We start from the raw sequence: 26,308 nt of genomic DNA on the forward strand, positions 1-26,308 counted from the left end.
GAAGCACAAAATTTTATATTTTTATTCAAATAAATTGATATCGGAATGTACCATCGCCCACACTGTGTTAAGACGAAACAGGAGCTGAGTTTTAAATATTTTAGGTAAATATACCCGTCTCGCTAACGGAAGCGGCACCTAAAAGTAGTGCGATAAGGACAAGGCGAAAAATCCTGCGGAAAAATCTCAAAAATCGAGGTTTCGTACTCCTCTGTTTCCTCCTCCAAAACTTAACCAATCGTAACCAAATTTGGAAATCTAAATGATTATGAAATTATCTGTGTCGGACCGTGTTGCTTTTTTGGCTAATTGATATCAGTTTTGAATGCCACGCCTCTCATTGCGGCATAGTCAATTAGGCAATTTTGGCCATTTTTGAAGGGCTCTAGCGCCTTAAAAAACAAAAATATCAAAAAAAGCAAAACGGTCCGACACAGATATTGACAATATTAATCTGTGTTGAAAAAATCATTGCTCTAGCTTCAAAAACCACGGAAGAAAACGAGGAGTTTGTGTGGAGAAATGACCACTCCCGTTGGCTCTTAACTGTCACTTCGTAAATCTTATTCCAAAAGGCATACCACCAATGGACAGTTAAGAGTGTTGCTGGTTGTACAAGTTTCGCTTTGATTTATATTTGTAGGTAAGTATTTACTATTAAATTAATGTTAAGTGGTTTAAACATTGTCATAAAAACGGACCAGTTACCTTAACTATTTTATTTTCCAAGTAGGTTATAAAACTAGTACTCTCTCGAATACTTAGCTGTACCAATCTCACAATTTACTGTAACGATAGCGGTGAAACCGTGAGTTATGGTAATGCGGAGATACTACTCCGTTTAAAAAAAGAACAAGATACCTATGAACCTTTTTGGTGTTTAGTACCTTTTTCGTCTCTATATAAGAACGTCCGTATAGAAACCTCTAATCTAACATATAAACATAAAAGACCGTCACTAAAAGGCGATTGTTGTTAAATTTAACGACACATTAAATAAAATAAGACGGTCTGACTCACGATAATTACCGCATTGACAAATAAAATCTCAGATAGCGTAGAGGGTTAAGTTGTTAGTGGTGTCTTAAATCTTTTGGGTCTAGAAAGGGAACGGTTTTAATGGTATCAATAGGTACAAGTGTAAAGTGGAGCGATGAGTAGATGGGCACCAAAGAGTATCTTTAACGGCTTGAGGTACTTACTTAAGTAACTAGCCATTTGTACCGACGTTTTACATTTTGCCCATTTATTGAGATGAGGATTTACTTGAAACATTGGGGTAACTTCAACATTTAACCGGGGTAATTTTGAAAATCGCTATTATTCACTAAATTGGAAGCACTTCATATTTTGACAACACTTAAGGTATGCTAGATGCACAGACTACATGGGTCATTCGAGCCGCGACACAGGCGGCTATGTGACACTTATTCGCACCTCACCGGATGTTCATTGTTCATTGATGTGATGTATCGTCTCGGTCTTCTTGCGAGGTGGTCTGTGGCTAGATGCTAGGTACTGCATCGCTTACCAAGGCATCTTGCTTAGGTACTGTTGCTACAGTAAAAATTGCTTCTAGTTCAGTGTTTAGTAGATATTAGCGATTTTCAAAACTATCCCACTTTCGAAATTACGCCAAAGCACCTTAGGAATTAGATTAGTACTTAATGTGTTGTTTTGCATCTGCTTGATCTAAAGCGAGTGAGTGTAAGAAGGCGCCTTGTTGATATTGAAATCTAAATTACCTAGGTACCTAGTGTTAATTTTTGCTTTTTTGCGGGGAACTTGATTGTATTTAAAAACTTACTCATCAACGTTTTGTCATAAAAAAAAGTTTAGTGTCTCGTAATATTCTATCATTTCTATCACGTGCGTCCATTCGGTTTTACCGGTATTAACAAGCATCATTTTGAGAATACCTACTGCTTTGCTTGAGTCAAAATCGAAATCGCATTAAAGTTAGGTAATGGACATAGAAATGGTCGATTTGGGAGCAAATGTAAGTATCGAATAGAACTTAGGGAATGGTGTTGGTGTCACACCGATGCGATCTTTTGTCCCAATCTGAAAATGCGAATTTCTCAACTAACAATCAAATGAATCAATTTCGAGGGTAAGTTATAATCTCTCTACAAACATGTAAGTAAAAATCGCCAAAAATAGTTCAAATGCTCCTCGAGAATGAACAGACACAACCGTAAGAAAACAATGCAGTCCCATAGAATATGAATACCTAACGGTAAATATTTCTAATTTCAAGATTATTCCTTAAGTTGGTTCTGAAGAAATTGATATGTTCGGTAAAGGAATTATGTTTTTGCTAGATAGTCTGTAATATTAAGCCTATCTCATTGTTTTCATTTTCATTTCATTTATTCTTTGCTTAGTGAGTGTACAAAAGGTCTTATGTGTAAATCATTACATGTCTCAACACAACCCTGTGAGGGTATTGCAATAAACTTAAGAGCTAAGAAGTAAGGTACCTATACATAATAACATTTAATATACAAATGTAATAAATTAGGCGTTAAAAATGCAATTTAAATTAACTAAAAAATATGATAAAAATAGAATTTCAATTGATTTATGATTATTTTATATAAAATATAATGATATTAAAGAGGTGACAATTTGACAATATCTATGACCATTTTCAATAATTTCAGAAATCTTATACCCGTTGGCAAGACACAACGCGCGAACTTCGGTGTCACAACCGCCATCTACAATAGAGGTAAATATCAGAGCTTCGCAGGCCGGGCACGTCCGTGATTGGTCATTTCAGTATATCCTGTTAGACGCCATACGAATCCCAAATGAATTATGAGAATTGTTTACCGATACTCACCGATTTGGTCGGTTTTCGGCAAAAAGATCGCGTTAACATTTTAATTTGAAAATAAAGAAGATAGCCCCATGCTCAGCCTGAGTGTGCCTCGCCTGCCTAACTCTTTCTACTGCTACTACTATGTATTACTTTACTACCACTAGTGGCTCTGTGAGCTGTAGACCTCGCGAGCAGAGCTTGAAATAACATGGTGCTAAGAGCTTTAAATACACCGTGTTTTTTTTGATTTCCGTTAATTTCAAGGGTGCATTCCTGAGCTTAAATCAAGTAACTTTCTCAAAGACACCGATGTTCTAATTAAGTCCATTTCGGAGATAATCCATAATTTATTTTTTTACTATAAGGCCTCTACAAGCGTGTACACTTGCCTTAGGGCCGGCTTACATATTGATTAGTGTTTAGAATGAGTTCATACATTTGCTACTAAACTTAAGTACAATCTCGGTCGATTGATGTACGAAATGACATTGATATGTCACAGATTTCAATTGTTTGGTTGAGTTAAATGTAATGCCCGTGTTACAACAACGCTATATGCTACATTTAATTACTTTTTAAACAAAAAAAAAAACAAAAAAGAAAACAAAAAAAAAATTTTTTTTGAAAATTAACTATGCCATTTAGTTCTTATAAACGTACTTAACTATACCCCGAAGTTAACGGAATTCAATAAAAACACGGTGTATAGTAAATTAAAGAAAAACAATACGAAATTTATGTGTAAAAAAATACAAAAAGTTATAATATCCCAGCATACAATTACTGGGGATCGAACCCAGACCCTCTGTGCAAACAGAAAAAGCGAACGTTTACAAACTGAGCCAAATAGTTCTTAGATGGGTTGACGAAATTTAGCTACTCCTTCTCAAATTAAAATTAGTTAAAATTAAATATCTAAATACCGCCTAAACCAGCGATAATTTTTTTCTGCATTTTTTGCTATTAACTCTGTAAACATGTCTCAAAAAGAAAAAAGTCTTACGATATCGATACGACTATTTGTTTAGGCGCCAGGTATCACGACTCCGCCATTTTTAAAAATTTCCAAAAACCGGATTGACAAAAAAAATTTATTTAGTCATAAAATTCGGTCACAAAATTTCACGAGAATCGGTTAAGAATTGCGACCTGTAGAGGAGAACATCCGGACATACGAAAGCAAAATGCCCGAGTCAAAACGTAGACCTTCGCTTCGCTTCGGTCAACTAGGTACTCTGTTGGCTCAGCGACACAAAATGAGACTTGGCCTCCGACACAAGACAGCGCCTCTTTTTTTCTACAGCTGACTGTACTTAATTTAAACTTTTACCCATTGCTCGTACATTAATGTTATGTGATTGTTGACGATATTGTCTACCCAAGAACAAGTGCTAAATTACACAAATTAAATTATAAGATTTAATGGGAAGTCTCTCAAGTATCGATTCAACTACTTACCTAATATGAAATTTCTGTTATGAATATAACTTTAAGAGTCGGATAGGTCCCCCGTCATCTCTATATATTTCTAGGTTTCTTGATTTTCTCATCACTTTCAGTAAGTTTCCTTTACTTGGCTTGGTTCCTGACACATGTTTCCTGATATAATTTCATTGTTTTTACCTTTAATTCCGACGTTTCAGCTGAGTTGCACCAGCTGTGGTCACGGAAAGACTGACGTCCCCATGGTATAATAATATACTACGCATGGTACTCTATTCCCGTCTTTTCTAGGTCACCTAACTGACACAAGCCTACGTCATCATGCGACAGCGCTATATGATAATATGCGATAGCGCTATATATAGCGGCCATGTTATTGTGACGTAGCCCTGTGTCACTCTGGGAATAGAAGACCATGTTTTATTAGACCATGGACGTCCCAACAAATGTCAACGGAGATATTAATAAAACAACACTAAAGTACCCGAAATTAGTTTATAAAAATGTTCGGGGTAGACAAAGAAATTGCAGCTACCCATTAAAGTTTAATGTTTATTGTCCACGGCACGACACGCAACACTCACAGTATCCGTACACTGGTCCGAAGATATATCCGCTGGTTTCAACATTTGAATCACTGGTCCCCAAGTAGACGACAATTTGTACCCGTCCTCTCGATTGAAATTTTTAGGGCGTTTGTGTAATTAAATATGTGTACAAAACGCGAGAGTTTAAAGTGTTACATGTTTCCTGAGTTTTTTTAGCTGAAATCGTCTTAAATACGAAATGAGTATTTTATGATGTACTTAGGTACTAAACTAGACTGGGTGTTCCCTAGGTATTACCTAGTGGTCGAATATATTCTAAGTGAATTACTGACATTGACAGCAATTACACATATCCATTTAAACACTTAGACATGTAATGCCACAATTAATTGCCTTAATAGCAAGGATATAGCTAGTAATTAAACTAACCCATTTCCCGTGGCCATCACATTATTCACTACAGCCGTTTATGACTTACGACCGATTCCCATTTGTCATTCAACGCCATATCATCGTCATTAAACAGGCTTAAACGGTTTCATTTTCGACTTTCCCTCAAACTTCATTCGTAGCACCTAATCACAGTTCATGGACAGTATAATCCTCTTATTTATTGGCCATAACAACAATATTGCTAGTAATAAAAGGCGTAAGTCGCATAAAACTACTGTAAAACTACGTCATTTTAAGCTAGTGTTATAACTGTCTACAGTGTGCGACCTATACAGATTTATAAACAGTTTTGGTGCTAATGAAATTATATTGAATTGCCATAAATTAAAGCGACAATGGCTAGTAGGGTGACCACAATGATGGGCCAAATTGGAGCTAGTGCAGCGTTTACAATGGACGTATTTGGGTTTTATAGTCGCGGTAACAACACGGACCACCCTTAATGTTTGGGCGCGGACAATTGTTCCGGGAAAGATGTTTTGGTAGGTCACAGAAATGTGATGTGACGTAAGTAATTTATTGGAGTAAACTGTACTGAATAAATAAGTGTCAATATTTGACCACACGCGCCTTTTGGTTTTCACTTTTATTAATGGTATCCTTTGGAATAGGTTGTATTATTGCTTGCCCTTTGATCTATATTTCGAGGAACTTTAGTGTAGGCGTAATTTTTTTTACAAGGAGGCACGCTTGAGCTCGAGGAAAAAAGTTAATGTTTTTTTACGGATATAATAATATGAAAATTCATGCATCATACCTGACTTTTTGACTTAATAGTGGGTTATTTTTTAACACCATTGTTGTAACTTAGCGTGACTACCAAAAACCTCCGCCTTTTGCCTTCCACCCCTCTCGAACAATGCCAACAAATTGATAATAACAAACGATGCGTTCCTGGTTCACCATTGATAATTAGGGAATAATTTTATAAAATATCCCGCTCTCATGAGCTTCCATTTTGTCCGGTTACTTTTCTCACCTCGTATCTGCGTCCGTTTTATAATAAAACTCAACTTAAGTCAATTACAATAAAGGTTAGTTTACAATAAAGTTATAGGAGATAGGAGGTTAAGAAAAAGAGAAGTTTGTTTGGAAGATGACGTGGAATTCTTGACAAAGGGATGTAGGGCAAGCGGGAGCGTAGGTAGCGGCGTGAGCGCAGCAGACCTTCCGTCGATATCGTAGACAGCGGGACACCATTGTGGACCTCGCCATTGTACTTACAGCCTAACCTAAACGACGTAACTCTCTACTACTCCCATTGTCCCATACGACCTTTCGTTTTAGTAAGGCAGTGCAGCAACGCGCACTGACCAAAAATCATTAATTTTCTATCACAAAGCGAGAACCCACAAATCGAAACACAAAAAAACATTCACTGGTCACTGACACAGATGCATCGAATATTTCCATCTGACTTTTAATTATACGATTTGATGACGAAGCTGCCGACAAAGATACTTCTGATTATTCATATGGAGCTCATAATTTCCATCGTTACCGTATTTACGCTCGGAACGGTTCGCTTCTTTAATTTTATGCACCGTAAACCTTATTTACTACATTGCAATTGGACCTTTTAGCAGTCATTTATACCCCATGTTTATTCAAGCCCACATTAAAAAGTGGACTTTATCAATATGGGCAACTTTGCAAGCTTTCAAAGCATGCAACATATTTATATAGTATTCGTGCCTTGTTCTACACAATCGGCATTATACTGCTCACGTGTCTGAAATCCACTTAAAATTTAAAAATAAAAACAGTGCAACTATTGTTTCTTTTTGTTAAGTGAAACGGGAGCGTCCACGTAGAGTAGACTAAACGACTATTCGTCGGTGTTGTGGTATAAATCACGAACTCTTTTGTGATTAATGTCAACGTTAAAGCATAAATATTCGTATTTAGTGCAGCAGACCCGTACCCGACCGGATTAACAAGACCTCCAAACTCCAAATGTGATCATAAATAAAAGTTTCAGCTGACTGTTTACTCATCTGGTCACAATTACGTATTAAAATCCCTAACATAAATCTAAAATCTCTAGCTAGATAAAGCGTCTTTTGATATCACCAAAATATTTAAACAAATCATTGAAGTATTAATAACATGTGGCGTAACAAATACGATTAAGAGCGCCGAGGCCCAGATGTTTGGGGCAAATTAAAAAGCGTCATTGAAAAAGTGGTCTTTGTGTTGGCAAAATTCTCTTTATCCGGTAAACCGGAATCCGCGGCCCCTCCGAATAATGCTAATCATAATGGCATTACATTCATTCGCCGGATTTCGTCAAGTATCCAAGGATCGGTCCCGAATTCTCTTAATTTTTTCTTGTCCCGCGAACTTGTTCTGGGTTTTTTCATCACAAACATCTAATTCAATCTGAACGATTGTGTCTGCTAATTGAAAAATTAAAATGATTTCGCTAATCACGTTTGGAAATGGTCTAAGTAATCATGTTAGGAGAGTTTTAATGATTTTAAACAGAATTCAATAAAGGAGATTCTTATTTTCAATTGAAAATAAATTTGTCTATAATATTGTTGAAATTGTACTTATAATGTTTTTCAGATAAGAATACTATGTACAATAATGAATCTTTGATACAGGTGTGTAAGTTACAGTGCATAAAGTACCAAAATTGTTGTCCTTGCAATACAAACAAATATATACCTACTTAGGTAGTAGGTAAAAAACCTATCTAAAGAAAGTAGTTTTCAGTGCAATCGGTAGTTTTTATCTTTCAACATAGAAATGCACAATTCTTATGATAATACCAGTCGTGAGGTGTCAAAGTTAGGTATTTTATAAATTTCTATTTTACATCTGTAACATGTTCTGAAATAAAACCTACCTTTACTATAGCTGCGATGAAAAACATTGCTAAATGATGCACATTTGGCCACAATATCCCCGTATAAAGCCACAATTATGAGTTAATGCCAACCTTACAAAGTGTGGCCATTAGCACAACTGATACAAAATATTTTGACATTTACGGCGACAAAATATGTATGGGTCCTAAGGGATGCGCGGTAAAGCCCGGGTGTGTGACAAAGCGGGCAGACAGCTAGGAAGATCGATTCGATATATGTTTTTTTCGAAACACAATAGGGTCTATTTATCTGTCGATAATGGTGGTTGAACATTTGGCGGGGATCGAGTCATTTGGTAATGTGGTTAGTAATGGTGATCAGAATCACATGTCATGTCGGTTTCATTCGCGGAGTTGCGATTAAGCGTCATGTTTCTGGTTTTAATGGCGTACCGTAAAATGGGGTGAGTAGGCGCAATACTGACATTCAAACCTCGATAACATTTTATTTTTACATATGCAAACTGAATGGTGTATATAATAAGTGTTCCGGACGTTTGTATTTTAGTTTTTATTTTATTTTGGGTAGTTCCATTTCATAACTTTGACGATAAACAGGAAATCCCACCTCACCCCGTAGTCCCTCGTAATTGGGGTGAGGTGGGTTTTCATACAAAGGTGATTTTGGAAGATTGTTGGATCGATTTTTTTTTATTATTAGTATTACTATAGCTCCATTTTAAATTGGAATACATTATTTTTGTAGTAGTAGCCTTAAAATACCATTTCACCCCCCTTTCATCCCTTCTCTCCCCATTCATAACCCAACTCTCCCCGCGAACCCTACTCACCCCATTTTACGGTACTAATGTTACTTACGTGATTATCCAATAATACCTCCCTACCTACTAACAGCACTTTCTGCACATAATTCTAATGTTACAAGAAATATTTCTGAAATATGTACTTGGTAGAGCTTAGAATAAGTAGGTTTGAATAGCGTAACAATTGGGAATATCACAATATTTATATTTTTGGATATGTTGAGGTTACAGTTATATGCTGCGATAATATTCTGAAATAAACATAATTAAAAATGTGTACCTCCATTAAACAAAAGATAAACAGATATATGTAAGAGTAAATCATCTTGCTTTTTGCGTGTACACGATTACGCATTTTCTTCATGATCAGAGGTAAAATAAAGACTGTTTGGAACATGTCCAAATTATCAATCTCCCTTGACAAACCGACGACATCCAAAGATAACAATCATGTGAGAAACACTACTTTTGTTTAGTCTCCGTCAAGAATGAAAGATATCTCAAATCGGTAGTCCTTTTATCTCGCATAAGATAACATTTATTTAGATCTCTTTTGTAGTAGGTGACTAAGTGATTAATTTCGACACAAACGTGACAAGCGAGGAGACAGAAAAATATTTTCATCCGACACCAAGAAAGCTTCAGCAGTAAAACGTAGATTTAACATCTACCACTGAAGTTAGCGCCACTTTTACTAGAACTCTGATTGTGCTAAGCTATTTGATGTTTCTAGTATTATTTGTTAGAATTGAAAAGGGCAGGGGAGGTCAAAGAAGAGTGGTGGTAGTAAGAATCGGTTGACGAGGCAGTGGTATTGTGATTTACAACTTCCTGAGCGCGCGGGCGTTACTTGGCTGTGTTGGCAATGCGTTTGATGGTATACTGGACTGTTGCTATTACTTGTTGAGCGCGGCTGAGTTTAGCTTTGAGGAAAGCTAGTGTAGCTGCGACTTGACATCTGTAACAATTATACATTCATTAATCTTTTATTTCGAATAACACGATTAGTACTTATCATTATCACATGGTTAATCATCATCATCATCATAACTTAAGAGCTTTTGCTCTTGTCGGTGGAGTAATCGCCAATCATTTCTTCCTTGTGCCAGTCTTTTAATTTCATCATACGACATATTATCAGATGGTTAGAAACACGATATTAACACCTTATTCTCTAAGTTAGTATTCTTAATTATGGGTCAAACAGATCACTGTGTTATGTCTTTCCTGTAGACATACACAAGAGTTAAGGGCTATAAAGGTTAATTTTCTTATTTAACCCTTATCCACGTGAAAAGGTCCTCCACAGGAGAGAAAAATGTACAGTTCGCGCGAACACGCTAGTTTTCTCTCCTGTGGGCAATAGTTAACAGCTTGTGGGCATGTAAGTAATGATTTTATCATAGTTCTCTAAATAAAAGGAGGACCTTTTCACGTGGATAAGGGTTAAATAAGAAAATTAACCTTTATAGCCCTTAACTCTTGTGTATGTCTACAGGAAAGACATAACACAGTGATCTGTTTGACCCTTATACCTAAAGGTTTATTTAATTACATTCTTCTTTTACCTATTGTATTTTTATTTTTATCACTGCAAATCAGCAGACTTGTGCGCCCACTGTATGGGCCCGCTCAATCAGTGACTGGCGGTATTACCAAAAAATGATGTCAGGTATAATAATATATATTATATATATGAATAGATAGAGTCTGGGTACTGGGGACCTAGTCTAGGACCTAGCCAATATAACACTGGTATACCTACATCGACAAAAGCCAAACGAAAAGTACAAATGTATCGGAATGACAGATGTTACAAGTCACGTGACTAAATCCATACATTATTTTCGATTGGCGTTTTCTATCAACGATTGTCACCTTGGCTAGGCCCCCTGGAGAGGTTAAAATTACAAAGCTTACACTTACACTTACAGAGGACTTACACTGGTTGACTTTAGTGCACGACTCGTTTGCAATCGGTAAATAACACCCTGGAGTGGCACATAATGCCACATACGAGATTTACGTCCTTTTTAGTGTTTTGTACAATGACTGCGGGAATGTGTGTAAGTTTGGAAGATAATTTATGGACGGGGAGAATGGATAAGTATTAAATAATAGTACTGTGAATTCAAATGAAGAAGTAACTAGGTTTCTTACTTAGGAACTGTATTTTATTACAACACAGCTCTATCTCACTCTTAGTTGATAGAATTAGACCAAGAAAAGTCTGCAACGATTTTGATAGCGCACGCAGTGCAAACAGTGTTATTAAACGTCATACTTCTATGAAATTATGACGTATAAATAATACTTGCACCAATAATGACCTTTTATAAAAGATCATAGACTTGCACTGCGTGTGCTATCAAAATCGTTGCAGGCTTTTCGTGTTCTAACTCTAGAACTTTCGTAAATGGGGCTATTCATAAATTACGTCATTTCAAATTAGGGGGGGGGGGTCTGGACATCGGATGATGGTAGCATGACGTAGGAGGAAACGGGGTCATTCGAAGCATGATTTTTGGATGATTTTAGGGGGGGGGGGGGGGGGTCAAAAATCGACAAAAATCGATGACGTAATTTGTGGACAGCCCCAATGTATATAAACATACCAATCGGAAAAAACTTAAAGCAAACACTTTACATTAAGTATCAATTTAAAAACAGTGTTATATGTATATATATGCACTTTTATTGTTGTGTATATGGGATAATCCAATTTAATTTTTGAGACTAAAACAATGAATTCTTATAAGTATTTTCAATCACGATCTTATTAGTCTAAGATGAAGGAAATTAATTAGAATTGTTATAGCTTAAAGAAAAACTATTTGCCAAATTGTAGGTACGTACATATATATCGATAGGTTCTAATTAAAAATAACCAACATAAGGCTCTATTTTTCGATAAATACCTAGTAAGTGCCTATACTTGCAGTTAGTAGACCTGAAACTTTAGAAGAGGAATAACGAAAATATCAGTAGAGACCTTGCCAGCATTCACTAATAAAATATGTACATACATACCTAAACTGTATGACAAATAAAATATTCAAACAAGAATGCATTGCAGAGAGTGGCGGCATTTCCAAAGAGCACATTACGTACCAAAAGAAAAAGGTCACATATGCTTTTAAAACCGATAGACATGCGTCTCCTTTCCCTAAAAAGAGCTTGGCAATTTTTGCGAGAAAGCCAATAAAAGGCTTTCATGTTCCCCGCCCTTTTTGATAAGCGTGCACTTAGTGATTGATTTATATCAGATTTTAAAAATGCACTTTGAACTGGAATTATTTGCGGGAAGCTCTGCTGATAAGCCGGATGTGTTGGTTCTATGGTTTAACGAGATCATCTTAGATCTTATATACGTGATATGAATGTATAACTAGAGATTTCATGGGACATATTAAACCCCACAACAACACAAGCGTTGAACTTAACTGTGGGGCTAGGTCGATTAGTATAAGATTGTCCCATCATATTTATTTATATTGTCATAAAGCAATGTGATATTGTTTGTGTAGCCGACACGAGTGTGGTAATTTTTTTTGCATAATTATAATAAACATAAACAAAATAAATTGAATAGGTAGTAGGTAGAACTAAAACTACTATTATGTTATAACTAACCTGCAATAAAAAGTAACTATTAGGTAATACAATAACTAAAATTCCAAATTTTACTTTATTACCTAAATACTGATAGTAAGCAGCACATGTATTACTTTCATACCTACCTAGTTTTATTAAATTACCACTACTTCTCTAATTGATATTGCTATTCATTAGTGAAATATTATACCCCATATTTTTAAGTAAGCAAACGCCGTCTGTATCCTAATTAGGTCATTACTAAATGCGGTATTATTTTTAATTACACATGTAAAGTAATAGGTTATCTTATTCAAAACATTATTGATAATTTGATAAAACAAAGGTTATTAGTGCCCACTTATACTTGTAATTAGTAGAATTACTTCGGACGCTGCGACCTGTGACATCTTGAAAAATAATCTTTGTTTCTTAGAATTATTTGTGTTGATTACAATAAATAACTTGTTATTTATAACCCCTATTTTGTAGGTTGCTAATGATATTATTTACTCGAGTCTATAAGAATAAAAAATAGCTTGATACCTAATTAGGTAAAAGCGAAGCTACTTAGGTATACATAGTCAGATTCGTGAAAGAGCATCGCTATATAGATATTCACAGAATGTAAGTAGATATTAGGTAGTAATACCTATACCGTAAAATCAGGTAACTATAGTCCTTAAGTACAACTATGGCCCAGTTTTTAACGTTGATTATTAACGAGCCTTTTTGATTTCGTTACATTTATTTTGGAGGTTAGATACACTAATGCTCTTTCTATATTATATACTCAATATAATTTGGAAAATACTTACCTATACATATTTTACTGGAACCTGAATTTGGGCCATAGTTGTAAGTTGTCGACTAAACTTACCTGATTTTACAGTATTTAATTTAAATGTTTTAATTTTTAGAGCTCCGTACAAAACTTTGTTCACGGAGCTCTTATTAACTCTTATGTAGTTTCGACTTCATTATTTTTACAAGTCACGATTCTTTCGTTAGTCTTCTAAATAACATTTTAGTTATTACAAAACCAAAATCCTACGTTCTTTATATATAGCCCGATTCCCAAAGGGAAGTAATTTCTAAGAAGATCCTTAGAAACTTTTCTTTATAAACTATAGGAAGTCAAAATATTTATAATAAAACCGATATCGATAACTGTAAGTGTCATGACAATAAATGATTAACGATTGGACACATCAGACCATCCATACATGGGGTGCGGTTCAATTCCATCGTTGTTAAACTTACCCCTAGCCAAGATGCCAATCGTTTGAGCTACGACAGCAAAACGCTTTCTGTTTCTCTGCGATTAGAGGCTTAGCGCAAACGATTGGCACCTTGGCTAGACACACTGAGCATACGTAAACCTTAGTTACATGCTTTCCCACCCATGATTTCCAAGAACTACCTATGCTATCGACTACTTACGGAATGCTAAATTTTAGATATGATTTGCATGTTAATACCTACTTAAAAACACGGTGTATAATGCCATACGATAAATAGTTACATGCTAGGTAGGTAATAGAAAAGGTCTGTTATGTTCAGTTAAGTATGCTACTGTTATAGGTACCAGTCCGTAATTTTAGATTTTAATGTAAAACATTGTGCTAAGAATTTTTACATTAATTACTTAAACATCTATTCAGGTATGGTACCTAAAACTTACTCACAGTCCCAAATAATTAAGCTTTGACTCTGTCAATTTGTCAAATTTAAAACTGACTAACTGCCCGATTCGAACATTAATTAAGATACTTCAATTAAGAGATCTAAAAACGATATGGATTAGATTTTGTTTGAAGAAACGTCACATTTGACACTGACACATCTAATCCATATCGTTTCTAGATCTATTAATTGACGTATCTTAAAGTTCGAATCGGGCAGCGTTGACTGGAGGGCATTGGAAAACTTTGAATCATAAGGAAATACCTATTAACGCATTTTTTATAACATTAGGCATTTGACATCCCTTGATCGTTCATGATAAGATAAGTTGTATTGAATCAAACGAGCATTTACACATTATTTCATAACAAAAGAAAGTATTGTGACAGACATCACTTTTATTGCAATGTAAAAAAATTACCCTTTCACACAAAAGCTTTGCCTACTAACGTGTCATTAATGAATTTCGCTATCTATCCATTAGTACCTTTCCTTTCATTACCAACAAAGTTGTAACCATTATCATCATGTACCAACGTCAACACGTTAAGTACCCAAAGGTATTTAAACTATGACGTCATACGGTGAGTAATTTGTCAGGTCCCACAGATAAGGGTTATCTTATTATCTGGCAGGTAGGCGAACAAAGCACAGATAAAAAATAATCATGCGCTAGGCAAGGATCGCACGCAAGGGATTATGCACTTCCGTGCGTTGTGTCATCGTCTGTGCAATATTAACCTAACACTGATAAGAGTATGAATATGAATCAACTCTATCTAGAAATATTTTTGGAACAACACACTTTCTGTCTGTTTATGTTATATAAATACGCGGTAGTTAGGTGTCGTTACCTACATGCAGAGGGGCTACCGCGAAAACCGAAATTCGCAAATTGCGGGGATCTTACTCTTTTACTCCAATGAAGGCGTAATTAGAGTGACAGAGAAAAATGCCCGCAATTGACGATTTTCGGTATTGGCGGTAGCCCTACAGTTCCAGCAGAGATCAGTCGATATTTAACTTTTTAATACATACCTACTGGGGTCATTACGCTAGTTTTCGTGCGGTAGGTACCCTACCTATTTAGCAACAGAGACCTAGGACAGTTTTTTTATTTACAAGTTTTTCTTTCTTATTTTTTTACTTATATTGCGTTATTAACTTATTAACAATAAAGGTAATATATCGTTCTTATACCTGTCATAAAACACGTAAATTAAAAAAAGATGTCTCAGGTACAAGAGTAAGTTCAACAGAATAAGTATACTTACCAATTTATAGGTACATATTATTAATTTACATAAAAATCCATGAGAATCCCAACCACCCTACCGTATCTAATGTAAAATGTACCTTTACCACTATTTTACCTATGTAAATAATGAACCAAAAGTTAGTGATTAATTGCCTACTGCATTTATTTGATGTTGCTCTATTTGTACTAAAACTAGTCAAACCAGTTGTATAAAAAGGAGAAGCACATCCAGCTAATCACGACATAAGAAAACAACCTATTGTCCTCACTTTTCAGTGGCGACTCTATTGAAATTTTGATTAAAGAAATACAAACAAAGTACCGCCATGTTTATAAAAGCTTGCGAAGCTCGCTTCTGTTCATGCCAATCTTGCGGCCAGCAACTTGTTGCCGTTGTGAACTTTTAAGAAAAACGAGAGGCGCGCATCGGACCTCTCTGTCGGGGGAGGAGCGAGCGAGCGGGGAGCCGGCCGGTCGCTCAACTCACCGCACGCCGTCACTCAGTCGATTCCCACTCGCCGTCGGGAGCGGTCGCCACGCTTCTCCGCACGGCCCGTTATGTGTACTTCGTAACAAGTTTGACGGGAAACTCGTGAAGTCGGAAAATGTGCGCGTCAACAAACCAAGTGACGATTTGAATTGAGTGACAGTTGAAAAGTGTTAAAAATGTTGTCAATGGGATTATTGGCGGTGGCCGTCTGGAGTTGGACGTGGCTGGGAGCCGGCGGGGCCTCGCTGACCAGCCGGGTGGCGGAGGCGCCGCAGGAGTGCGAGTGGCAGCGCGTGTCCGGCGGGCCCGGCGAGCCCACGCGCGTACAGCTGGCCTGCTCGCTGCGCACGGCCGCCGGCGCCACCGACCTGCTGGCCGGCCTCAGCGCCTCGCAGGCGCAGCGCATCACCGCGCTCGACCTCCACTGCACCGATACGCTCTTCTTCGAAAGCTCGCTCGACGTCGGCAGAAGAAAAGAGGAAGGAACCGAACTCCTCTCCCGGTTTCATAATTTGAAAGAACTGAGAATAGAATCCTGTAAGATACGTTACGTTCCTTCGGCAGTGCTTTCGCCGCTAAGTGGTTTACGTGCGTTGAGCATACGGACTCATAACACGGATTGGTCTGCGATGTCTATGGAATTCCATCGGGACACGTTTCGTGGGTTGACCGATCTAAGATCGTTGGACTTGGGTGATAATAACATTTGGGTGTTGCCGTCGGAGATATTCTGCCCGCTGTACAACTTGAAAGAGTTAAATGTGACACAGAACAGGTTGCAAGACATCTCTAACTTGGGATTTTCGGACTGGGGTAACGGTCCCACCGCCCCCGGGAAGTCGTGCAATACTGTATTGGAAACGCTGGAAATGTCGCACAACGAAATTAGCGCGCTGCCAGATAACGGCTTATCGAGCCTGCGCGCTCTTCAAAAGTTGTTTTTACAAAACAATAGAATATCTAACGTTGCTGATCGCGCTTTCGTCGGTCTCAGTGATTTGCAAATATTGAATTTATCTACAAACGCCTTGACTGGATTACCGCCTGAAATGTTCCAGTCCTCAAGAGACATTAAACAGATATATTTGAATAATAACTCACTGAGTGTGCTCGCACCTGGACTCCTGGAGGGATTAGATCAACTGCAGATATTGGATTTGTCCGTGAACGAGTTGACTAGCGAGTGGGTAAACAGAGACACTTTCTCAGGATTAGTTCGCCTTATAGTTTTGAACTTATCCCATAACAGAATCACTAAAATTGATGCGCTGCTATTCCAAGATTTGAATAATTTACAGTTTCTAAGTTTGGAGTATAACAATATTGCGCGAATCGCAGATGGTGCGTTTTCTAATTTGAAAAATCTTCACTCGCTATCGTTGGCTCATAACAACATTATCGAAGTGGACAGCAGCCATTTTTCGAACCTGTATGTACTGAATCAATTATTCCTGGACGGGAACCGAATAACAAAAGTGGACCTACGCTCGTTCGAAAACATAACGAAGCTCCACGATTTAGGCCTCAGTGGAAACCAGTTATCCGAAGTACCGGAAGCCATAAAGACGTTGAGATTCTTGACATCTCTGGACTTAGGCATGAATAGAATTACTAAAGTTACTACCACGCAATTTGAGGGCTTAGACGATTTATACGGCTTACGACTTGTGGGTAATAAAATCGAGAAAATATCAAAGGACACTTTTGTCGCTTTGCCGTCTCTGCAAATATTGAACTTGGCCTCAAACAACATTGATCAGATTGACGACGGAGCTTTTGCGTCGAACCAACAATTGAAAGCTATCGGATTAGATGGAAACAAATTAGTGGATTTAAAAGGGATATTTACAAACACTCAGCCCCTTGTTTGGCTTAACGTATCAAATAATGAGTTGCTTTGGTTCGACTATAGTCACATTCCATCAAACCTCGAGTGGCTCGACATGCATGAGAATAAAATAGAGAAACTGGAGGACACTTACGGCGTGAAGGAGTCTTGTAACGTGAAGATGCTCGACGTCAGTCACAATAAAATAAGAAGCATCGACGAATTCTCATTCCCGAGCAGTATTGAGACGGTCGTTTTGAATAATAATCATATCGAAAAAATAAACCCCGGCACTTTCCTGCAAAAGTACAACCTCAACAAAGTCATGATTTATTCAAATAAGATAAAAACACTCGAAGTCGGTGCTTTTGCTATATCAGCTGTTCCCGAGGAGAAAGATTTACCCGAGTTCTATATCAGCGAGAACCCATTTGTGTGCGACTGCACAATGGAGTGGTTGCAGAGAATTAACCAATTAAGTGACCTACGGCAGCGCCCGCGAGTAATGGATTTAGAAAGTGTAAGGTGCTCTTTAACTCATTCACGAGCAAAATTGGACGTGCTTCTACTCGAGGTCAAATCTTCAGAGTTTCTGTGCGAGTATGATTCACACTGTTTCACTTTGTGCCATTGTTGTGACTTTGACGCCTGTGATTGCAAGATGACTTGTCCAGATAGGTGCTCGTGTTATCATGATCTCACTTGGAACTCCAACGTGGTCGATTGTTCGGCCGCCGACTACGATCACGTGCCGGACCGAATACCGATGGACGCGACCGAAATATACTTGGATGGAAACGATCTAAAGGAATTAGGCAATCACGTTTTCATTGGTAAAAAACGGCTCCAAGTTTTGTATCTCAATAACAGCAACGTTAACACAATACAAAATAGAACATTTAACGGGATCGAGTCTTTAAGAGTGCTCCACTTGGAAAACAACAACTTGGAGGTTTTGAGGAACACTCAGTTTACGCGGCTACAGAATTTGAACGAGCTTTACTTGAGCGATAACAAAATTAAAGTCATAGAGAATGATACGTTTAATTACCTACCGTCGTTGGAGCTTCTGAACCTTGACAATAACGGGTACGTTGATTACATGCCGTGGCGAGTCATTACCGAGAACAACCCGCGCACTCGCGTCTCTGTCGACGGGAACAATTGGCTCTGCGATTGCAAAGACGTCGCTCAACTTAATCAATGGCTTATAAAAAAGTCAAAAGACACCGAAACCATGATGTGCTACTTCGCTCACGGCCAGCCTATGAACAAAACTATAGCGACCGTAGCGAAGGAATGCGTATCAGAAACCGCTACCGAAGAAACAGAGACCGAAACCCTAAAGCGATTATTCATTGAGTCGAATGACGGTGTAGAAAATTACATTCCATATATCGCGGTGGTACTCATAATAGCAATTATTCTTTTACTAATGTGCGCTCTACTCTTCATGTTCAGAGAGGACTTTAAGTTATGGATGCACTCGAGATACGGCGTGCGAGTGTTCAGTTCCACGCCCAAAGACATGAACGACAACAAAAACAAGCGCTTCGACGCTTTCTTTGTGTACAATCCGCGGGACGAGGATTTCGTGACTCGCGCAGTTAGTTCCGAGTTAGAAAACTCCGGACACTCGTTGTGTCTACAGCACAGAGACTTGCAGTTAATTGAAAGACGCTCCGGCGATAGTTTAGTGAGTGCATCGGAAAGTTCTAAGAGACTAATAATAGTGTTATCGATAAACTTTTTACAGCAGGAGTGGTATGCGGCCGAGTCGAGAGCGGCCGTACAAAGTGCTATAAACTCAGTGAACATTAGACATCGGCGTCAAAAAATTATATTCCTAGTGACAACGGACTTGAGTGCCATAAACATAGATCCGGACCTAAAAGTGTTGCTCAAAACGTGTACAGTGATCGTGTGGGGGGAAAGAAATTGTTGGGAAAAGCTAAATTTTCGGTTACCGGATGTGGACGTGACTTTGCCGAATCGGACGCTTCATAACGCTAATAATATGAAAACGGGGAACCGGGAAGGGTTCGGGCGGCACGGGAACCTGAGGTACACAGCGCCGCCTACGTCTCAGGATCCCTGGTACAAGTATGGGATGGCGCCGCCGGTGCTGATGATGTCGAGCCCCATGCACTCTACCAGTGCGAGCGCGGAGGTGTCCGCTCGCAGCACGGAGGACGAGACGTGCTCCGTGGCCAGCAGTGACGGCCGTCCTGACGGTCTACCACACCACCACAGCTACGTCTCCATCGACAACCATCAGTGTGAAGAACGGCCCTTGAGGCCCGTGCAACAAATACCCATGTCTAACACTAGGCCTAACAACATGCGAAAGACTTACTTTGTTTAACTATTTATAAATAGGAATCGTGTAAATTTGTAAATATAGCTTGTATCATATTTAAAATAACCGACGATTAATTAAAGTACCTAAGCTGTATACATTTTAGTTAGCAAATGTTGGTGCTGCATTAAAGCTATTAAGTGAACATTATAAAATTGTTTCTCATGGCTTAATAGTGAAGGTAACAGAATGATGGGAAAATTTAATCGTACCAATTTGTCGCATTTATAAATGTATTTGTACCTGTCAGCTTTATTCTCTCAACTTCGAAAAACCATTTTTGTTGTAGAGCCTAACATTCCTGTCTTTGTATTGAATAATGTTTGTAACTGGTAATGTAACGATCGTAACTGGTATTTTAAGGTTCCTGATTAATTTAATCCTGATATAAGAAACAGGTTGTAACGATATTTGTGATAATGTTAGGTACTTATAATGTGGAAGACTACGAAATAAAGTGAGACGAGAATGTTGTAAAATAACAAGAATGAAATAATTTAAGGTGTGTGGTTGGATTGTTTCACACATAATTGTATATAGAATGTTATGGAAAGATATAGAAGTTTATGACTGAAGTGTATGTAGGCGGTAGGTATGTATGAAACAATTTAACCGAAGTTGTTAAAGAACTGAACTGTACCCTAGTCAATTGTAAATAGCTACTTTTATAGAAATAAGTACATAATTTGTGATGTAATTTTTAGCTAGACTATGAAAATTTTCGTATTTATTACGCTTCCAATCGCAGAGTATAAATAAAACGATATTTTATCTAATTCTCCGTATTTGATTGATAACATCCCGTTCGCTTAGATATTTCAATAAGCGGTCGTTTCCTTTTTGTTTATGAAGTCGTAAATAGTTTCTTGAAACTCATATTTCTCATAACGACGTGACGACATAACGTACCGAATTAACTAATAATAAACATATACGTTTCTTAAGTCCATAGCTTTATCTAGCATCAGCGGAGATGATTGAATAGAGTCTCAAAAAACCTCATCGGCATAGCTAATCAATTTACCGAATCGCTTTGTTCGCCCATCCACAGACAAATGTATAAATATTTATTTTTATCTAAAGTGATCAAGCTGGATAAGATCACGCCCTGGCCGGTTGTTCACGAAGCTCGCCGCCCTCTTCGGCGCAAGTAGACATTACAAGTTACTTGATATTATAGATAGATGCTATGCATCTGGAGGTCCAAGTAAACTAGATATGAGCCCATGCGAAGAAACTGTTTTGTGAATAGGCATGCTGGCCTGTACGATTTTAATTTGAAAAGCGGGCGCGACAGCGCTCGCGCCGGGCCGCAGCCCGCTGCGAAACTATAAATCATCTTACCGGCCAAGACGGATGAATAAACAACATTTTAATTGACTTTTGAGTACGATGTCTCTTCATCGTTACCTCAAAACTGGAGCACAACCGCCAGGTGATTCACGATCAAGATACCTTTAAACTATTTCCGTCTTTCAAGTGTTTGATTCACAATTTAATAAGAAATGCGTAATGAAGTGCGACATATCACACTATCTTAACATGTGTTGATTTCCACATGTAAGGGTATACGTGAAGAGCTTCAAAGTAACATAGCTGCGCGAAGATCGTATAATTTAGTAATGAGGCTTATCAATTTCTTAACTCTTGGCTCGACCTACCACAGCGCATCCCATTTACGGTGAACATGATGATGGTTTGAGTTAAATATTGTTTTTAAAGTAATATGGGACGCTTTGAGCGGTGAACTTCAATTTGTGTTACTTACTCAAATTATTGTAAACAAAGGTTAACTTAGGTAGGTACCTACTCTTGAACCTACCTACCTTTATTTTGAAAGAGTACCGACTTGGGTGCCGTACTAATTTATCAATTAGCAAATAAAAATGATGAATTCTTTTGAAACCATAATGATTAGGTGCAACAATTATACCTACGTCGTTGAATGCTTTTGTTTCAAGTCATGTTGTAACACACAACACACTACACAGTTTAATGTATTTTCGAAATACGATATCCTGCTAATGACACGAGTATGCTCTAGTTCTCATCAATACCTACTTGTATAGGTTGCTATTACCTACCTTTTGTGTATACTTTTACTAAGCTTCGAATATACTTATAACTTATAAGGTACTTTGGCTTTGTATGTGATGCTGACTGTACCAGCATTACTGATATACAAATGAACATTTTGCTCTCCACCATCTTACGCCGAAAAGTTCACCTGGGGCCCGTTTCTCAAAAGCTTGTAACTTGTAATATAAGCGGATGTCACTTTTTGACAGCTTTTGTTAGAAAGGGACTTCCACTTGTATTACAAGTTACAAGCTTTTGAGAAACGGGCCCCTGATCGTAGCTGTACTATAATAAAAGAGCAAAATTAACTATATTTTTATCGTTTTGGTTTTGACACTTCATCAAAAGGTTTGCTCAGTAACAACTACCAATTCAGCAGTAGCCGGCACCCTGTTATTTGACTGAACTCAATTGGCTATGGCTATCTAGGCTATCTAGTGCTAATTATCAATCTCAGACTATTGGCTGTTTACTTCGACCAGGAATGTTTATTGGTTCACCTGTGTAATTGCGTATAATTTTATTTGCTCTGTAACCAAACAGAATTTAATCATTATAATTACTTTGTAATAAGCTGTCAGTTGGACGGGTGTTCTGACCCGTCAGAAATGTTCTCAAACCACACAATTTGTGTTTTAGATAAAGCCATCAGGAAAAAAGTTATTTTATTACAATCGTTTATGATGTGCCTACGCTAGACTGTAAAAAGAAACATAACCAGCCTCTAACAAAATGTTTACGGGTCGGCTATCAATATTGTCGTTATTACGAAGTTTAGAAGTCAACATCAATAATTTAATTGCGTATTGAATTACGTAATAAAATGAATCAAAAATAAATCTTACGCTGTTAATAAAAAAAAATGTCGATAAAAAGTGATATTATATTCCTGTTAGCCGGTACCTAGGTATTTTCTGACAAAAAGATTTTGTAATAAATGTGCCGTTAGGAATGCGAAATTTTAACGCCGTGCCGTATGTTTATTACCTATGATATCTTTATTCATTTTCATAAAAGCCATCAACGCGGTAATAAACCCGTCTGCCGATAACATCACACTCCATATTCCACGGAAAGCCAAAACGCTGTTTATAGGGACATAAACGTTTTAGAATCATAAACCAAAACCGATCTATTGTCCCCAAGCCTACGCTCGCAACGAAACTAATCGAGCGTCCGCTTTTTGTCTTAAGGACAGATATAATCAATTGTCACAAGGATTCCCCACCTAAGTTCAAATCTCGAATCCATTTAGAACGGGTTTGGATAGTCGACGCCTATAAACGATCGGGTATCATGTTACACGGAGAAAAAAGGTGATGAGTGTTCGACTTCGGAGAGTGTTGGCGCAAATTGATGGCCTGCATGTAGGGACACGGCTCGGTCACCGGTAGATTTAGATCCCGGCCCAGACTACACGACATTCGATATTCTGGCCCTAGGGCGATAATGTTAACGTTTAATTGAGACATTTCCGATACGTTGGCGTTTGGATATAAATCTATTGTCCTTTTATAGACGGAACAAAGACTTATGGATTCCTATTGAAATGCCTAGGTGGATATTGATGAAATCATGAGCGTATAAGTACCTACTACAAAATGTGAAATATAGAGATCGTATTTATTTGGCAGATTTACTCTAACTTATTGGTGGATCTGGTTTCAAATGTATTAGACTCAGTCAGAAAACAGATATCTATGTTGTTAACTTAGGACTCGGTAGGTATATTATGATAGATTCCTTCCATTGATCCCAATCTCGTCCAGCGAATGCCAAAGCCTGTAAAAGTTGGGTGTCATAATGTATTTAATTCAGCAGTAATTTAGAATGACATTGGAATACTTGCTAGTAATTTAAAGAGTGACATTGGAATATTTGCTTTCCGTATGTCCTCGTTCCTCATATGTTATTATTGATGCAAAGATGGCGAATACCGTATTCTACGAGTTAACAAGTTACAGACTGGCTATAGGCAAGGCAGCACGTTTGTAATTATTAGTCCGCAGCTGCTTCCGTCGGGGGCGGGGCTTGGCTTTTTTAAATAAATGTTCTGCTGTTATTGGTCGAGGGATTACAAATTTAAATTCACCAGGGATGTGTTGAGGGCGAGGAATGTAGCGCATATGTTGAGGTAATGAACTGTTTAGGTTGCGGTTTTTTGTCAATAATCGGAAATCAGATAGAGAATCACCTGCCTTCCTGGTGCTATTCGTCCGAAACGCGCCAGAAGTTGTCAAGTGACTGTTGTCAGGTGACAAATGTTATCTTTCTTGTGTTGTTTCGTAAGGTAACTGTGAATGGGAGATGACCGGTCGCGTCTGAACTTGAACTAATATTGATTCGGTTAAGTTACGTGTCCACTATAGGGTCTATTTAATTAGAACGTCAGTGCGGAAAGTGAACATTTTACTTCCTCTTTTTAACATTATATTTTCAAAAAGTTTTTGTTCATTTCATCTGCTCTCTTTTAAGTATGTATCTTATAGAACTTTCTTATTTTAAAATCAACTGTTATCTGTCTTGCATAAAGTCTTAAACTAACGTCAAACAGAAATTCATCATTTATATCGCTTAGTTATTTTCGCGTATTCACTGCTGGCGTGCAATAACGGGCTGTTTTCAACCGACGAAAAAAAAAACGGAGGAGGTTCTCAAGTCAACGCGTATATATATATATTTTTTTTTTATGTATGACCACGCATAACTTTTTTAATTAACGTTTTATTCATCGTTATTAAAAATAATGATGTCCAAACACGTCTATGTCTTGGCAGGTCTATTCTCGGCCTCTTCTAGATTTGGGCAATTAATCCAGCGCAACCCTCTTGGGTGGTTGTTGAGATGGAATTGATAAGCGATTTCATTTTAATTGTTATCATTGATCAGTGAGCTTGAAACCCCTAATTTCTAATTTTAATACGTTTTTATATAGTGGGAACATCTGTTGGTCATTAGTCATACAAATACTGGCATTAAGGAGGAATTTTTATCTTTGCTTTAAGTGGATGGGGTGTGGGGTAAGTCGGGTTTTGCGCAGGTATTTTTAACCAGTTTTTTAATAGCTGTGATATGTTTTATAGAGACGCGGATGATGATTAGATGTTTGAGTTATCATATTCTGTGAGTTATCATATTTATAAGATATGCGCTTTAATCTTTAAAGATACTGTTGTTGAGATAAATAACCACGTCAATTGACGTAATCGTAGTTAGATAGGTCATTCAACTTTTTGATACTTCTTACATACGTAGTAGTATTTACATTTTTGCAAGATACATTGTTTCATATTGATACTACGGTGATACTATAAATCTTAATGTCGTAGTTCCGAAGCAAACTATTTTTATAAATAGAAGAAAAAACACAGACAAACCAAAGAGAACATGTCGGCCATGGTTGTACTGGGCTATGGTTGTGTGATGATACTAGGGTTGCCAGATGGTCGGGATTTGGCGGGATTCTCCCGATTTTTAGCATGTGTTCCCGATTCCCGTCAAAGTGGAAATTGTCCCGAAAAACAGCTGCACGTTATAAAACAATAATTTCAAGTTCCGAACTGTCGTCGAGCGAGCGAGCGACCCGTGTCGATCGACGTCGAAAAACGTCTATGGGCAGAGCAACTGACGTAGTGCCAATAATGTAAAATATCGTTGTTTTAATACAATTACTTTAATTTGAATGTTTATTTTTTCCCGACTTAAGTCTCAAAATCCCGAAAAATTGATATTTTTTCCCGATAATAGCGCCTTTCGATCTGGCAACCCTTGATGATACGGTAAGAATATAGGTTAGCAGTGTTTAGCGGCCAGCGAGATGCTCAACCTGCCGGGGAAAGCTGTTCTGATGCACCGTTCACTACTATATATAACAAATTAATATTCCCTGCCTAGTGCATTACATTACAGCGCAGGTTCTGCAAGCTCGACTCTTGACATTACATATTTTAACTTCAAGCATCATCCTAATTACCTTTAGAGAGTTAGAGTTGCTTTTCTTTTATTTTGTTCGATTAAAAAAATCTATATTCTAATACCTACTCGTACCATTTATTGAAATTTGATGGCCAATTTTTCTTGTAGGTAGCTTAACCACTACCACTA

General features: G+C 37.6%; 1 protein-coding gene across 1 annotated transcript; it reads left to right on the forward strand.

Annotated features, from left to right (window-relative positions):
* Positions 1-15,881: 15,881 nt before the first annotated feature.
* On the forward strand, positions 15,882-20,901 carry LOC134794413 (toll-like receptor 6). The gene has a single exon (XM_063766224.1). The coding sequence runs from the start codon at positions 16,115-16,117 to the stop codon at positions 20,129-20,131; it is 4,017 nt and encodes a 1,338-aa protein (XP_063622294.1). The 5' UTR covers positions 15,882-16,114; the 3' UTR covers positions 20,132-20,901.
* The last annotated feature ends 5,407 nt before the right edge of the window (positions 20,902-26,308 follow it).

The sequence above is a fragment of the Cydia splendana genome, chromosome 10, assembly GCF_910591565.1.
Source record: "Cydia splendana chromosome 10, ilCydSple1.2, whole genome shotgun sequence".
NCBI lineage: Eukaryota > Metazoa > Arthropoda > Insecta > Lepidoptera > Tortricidae > Cydia > Cydia splendana.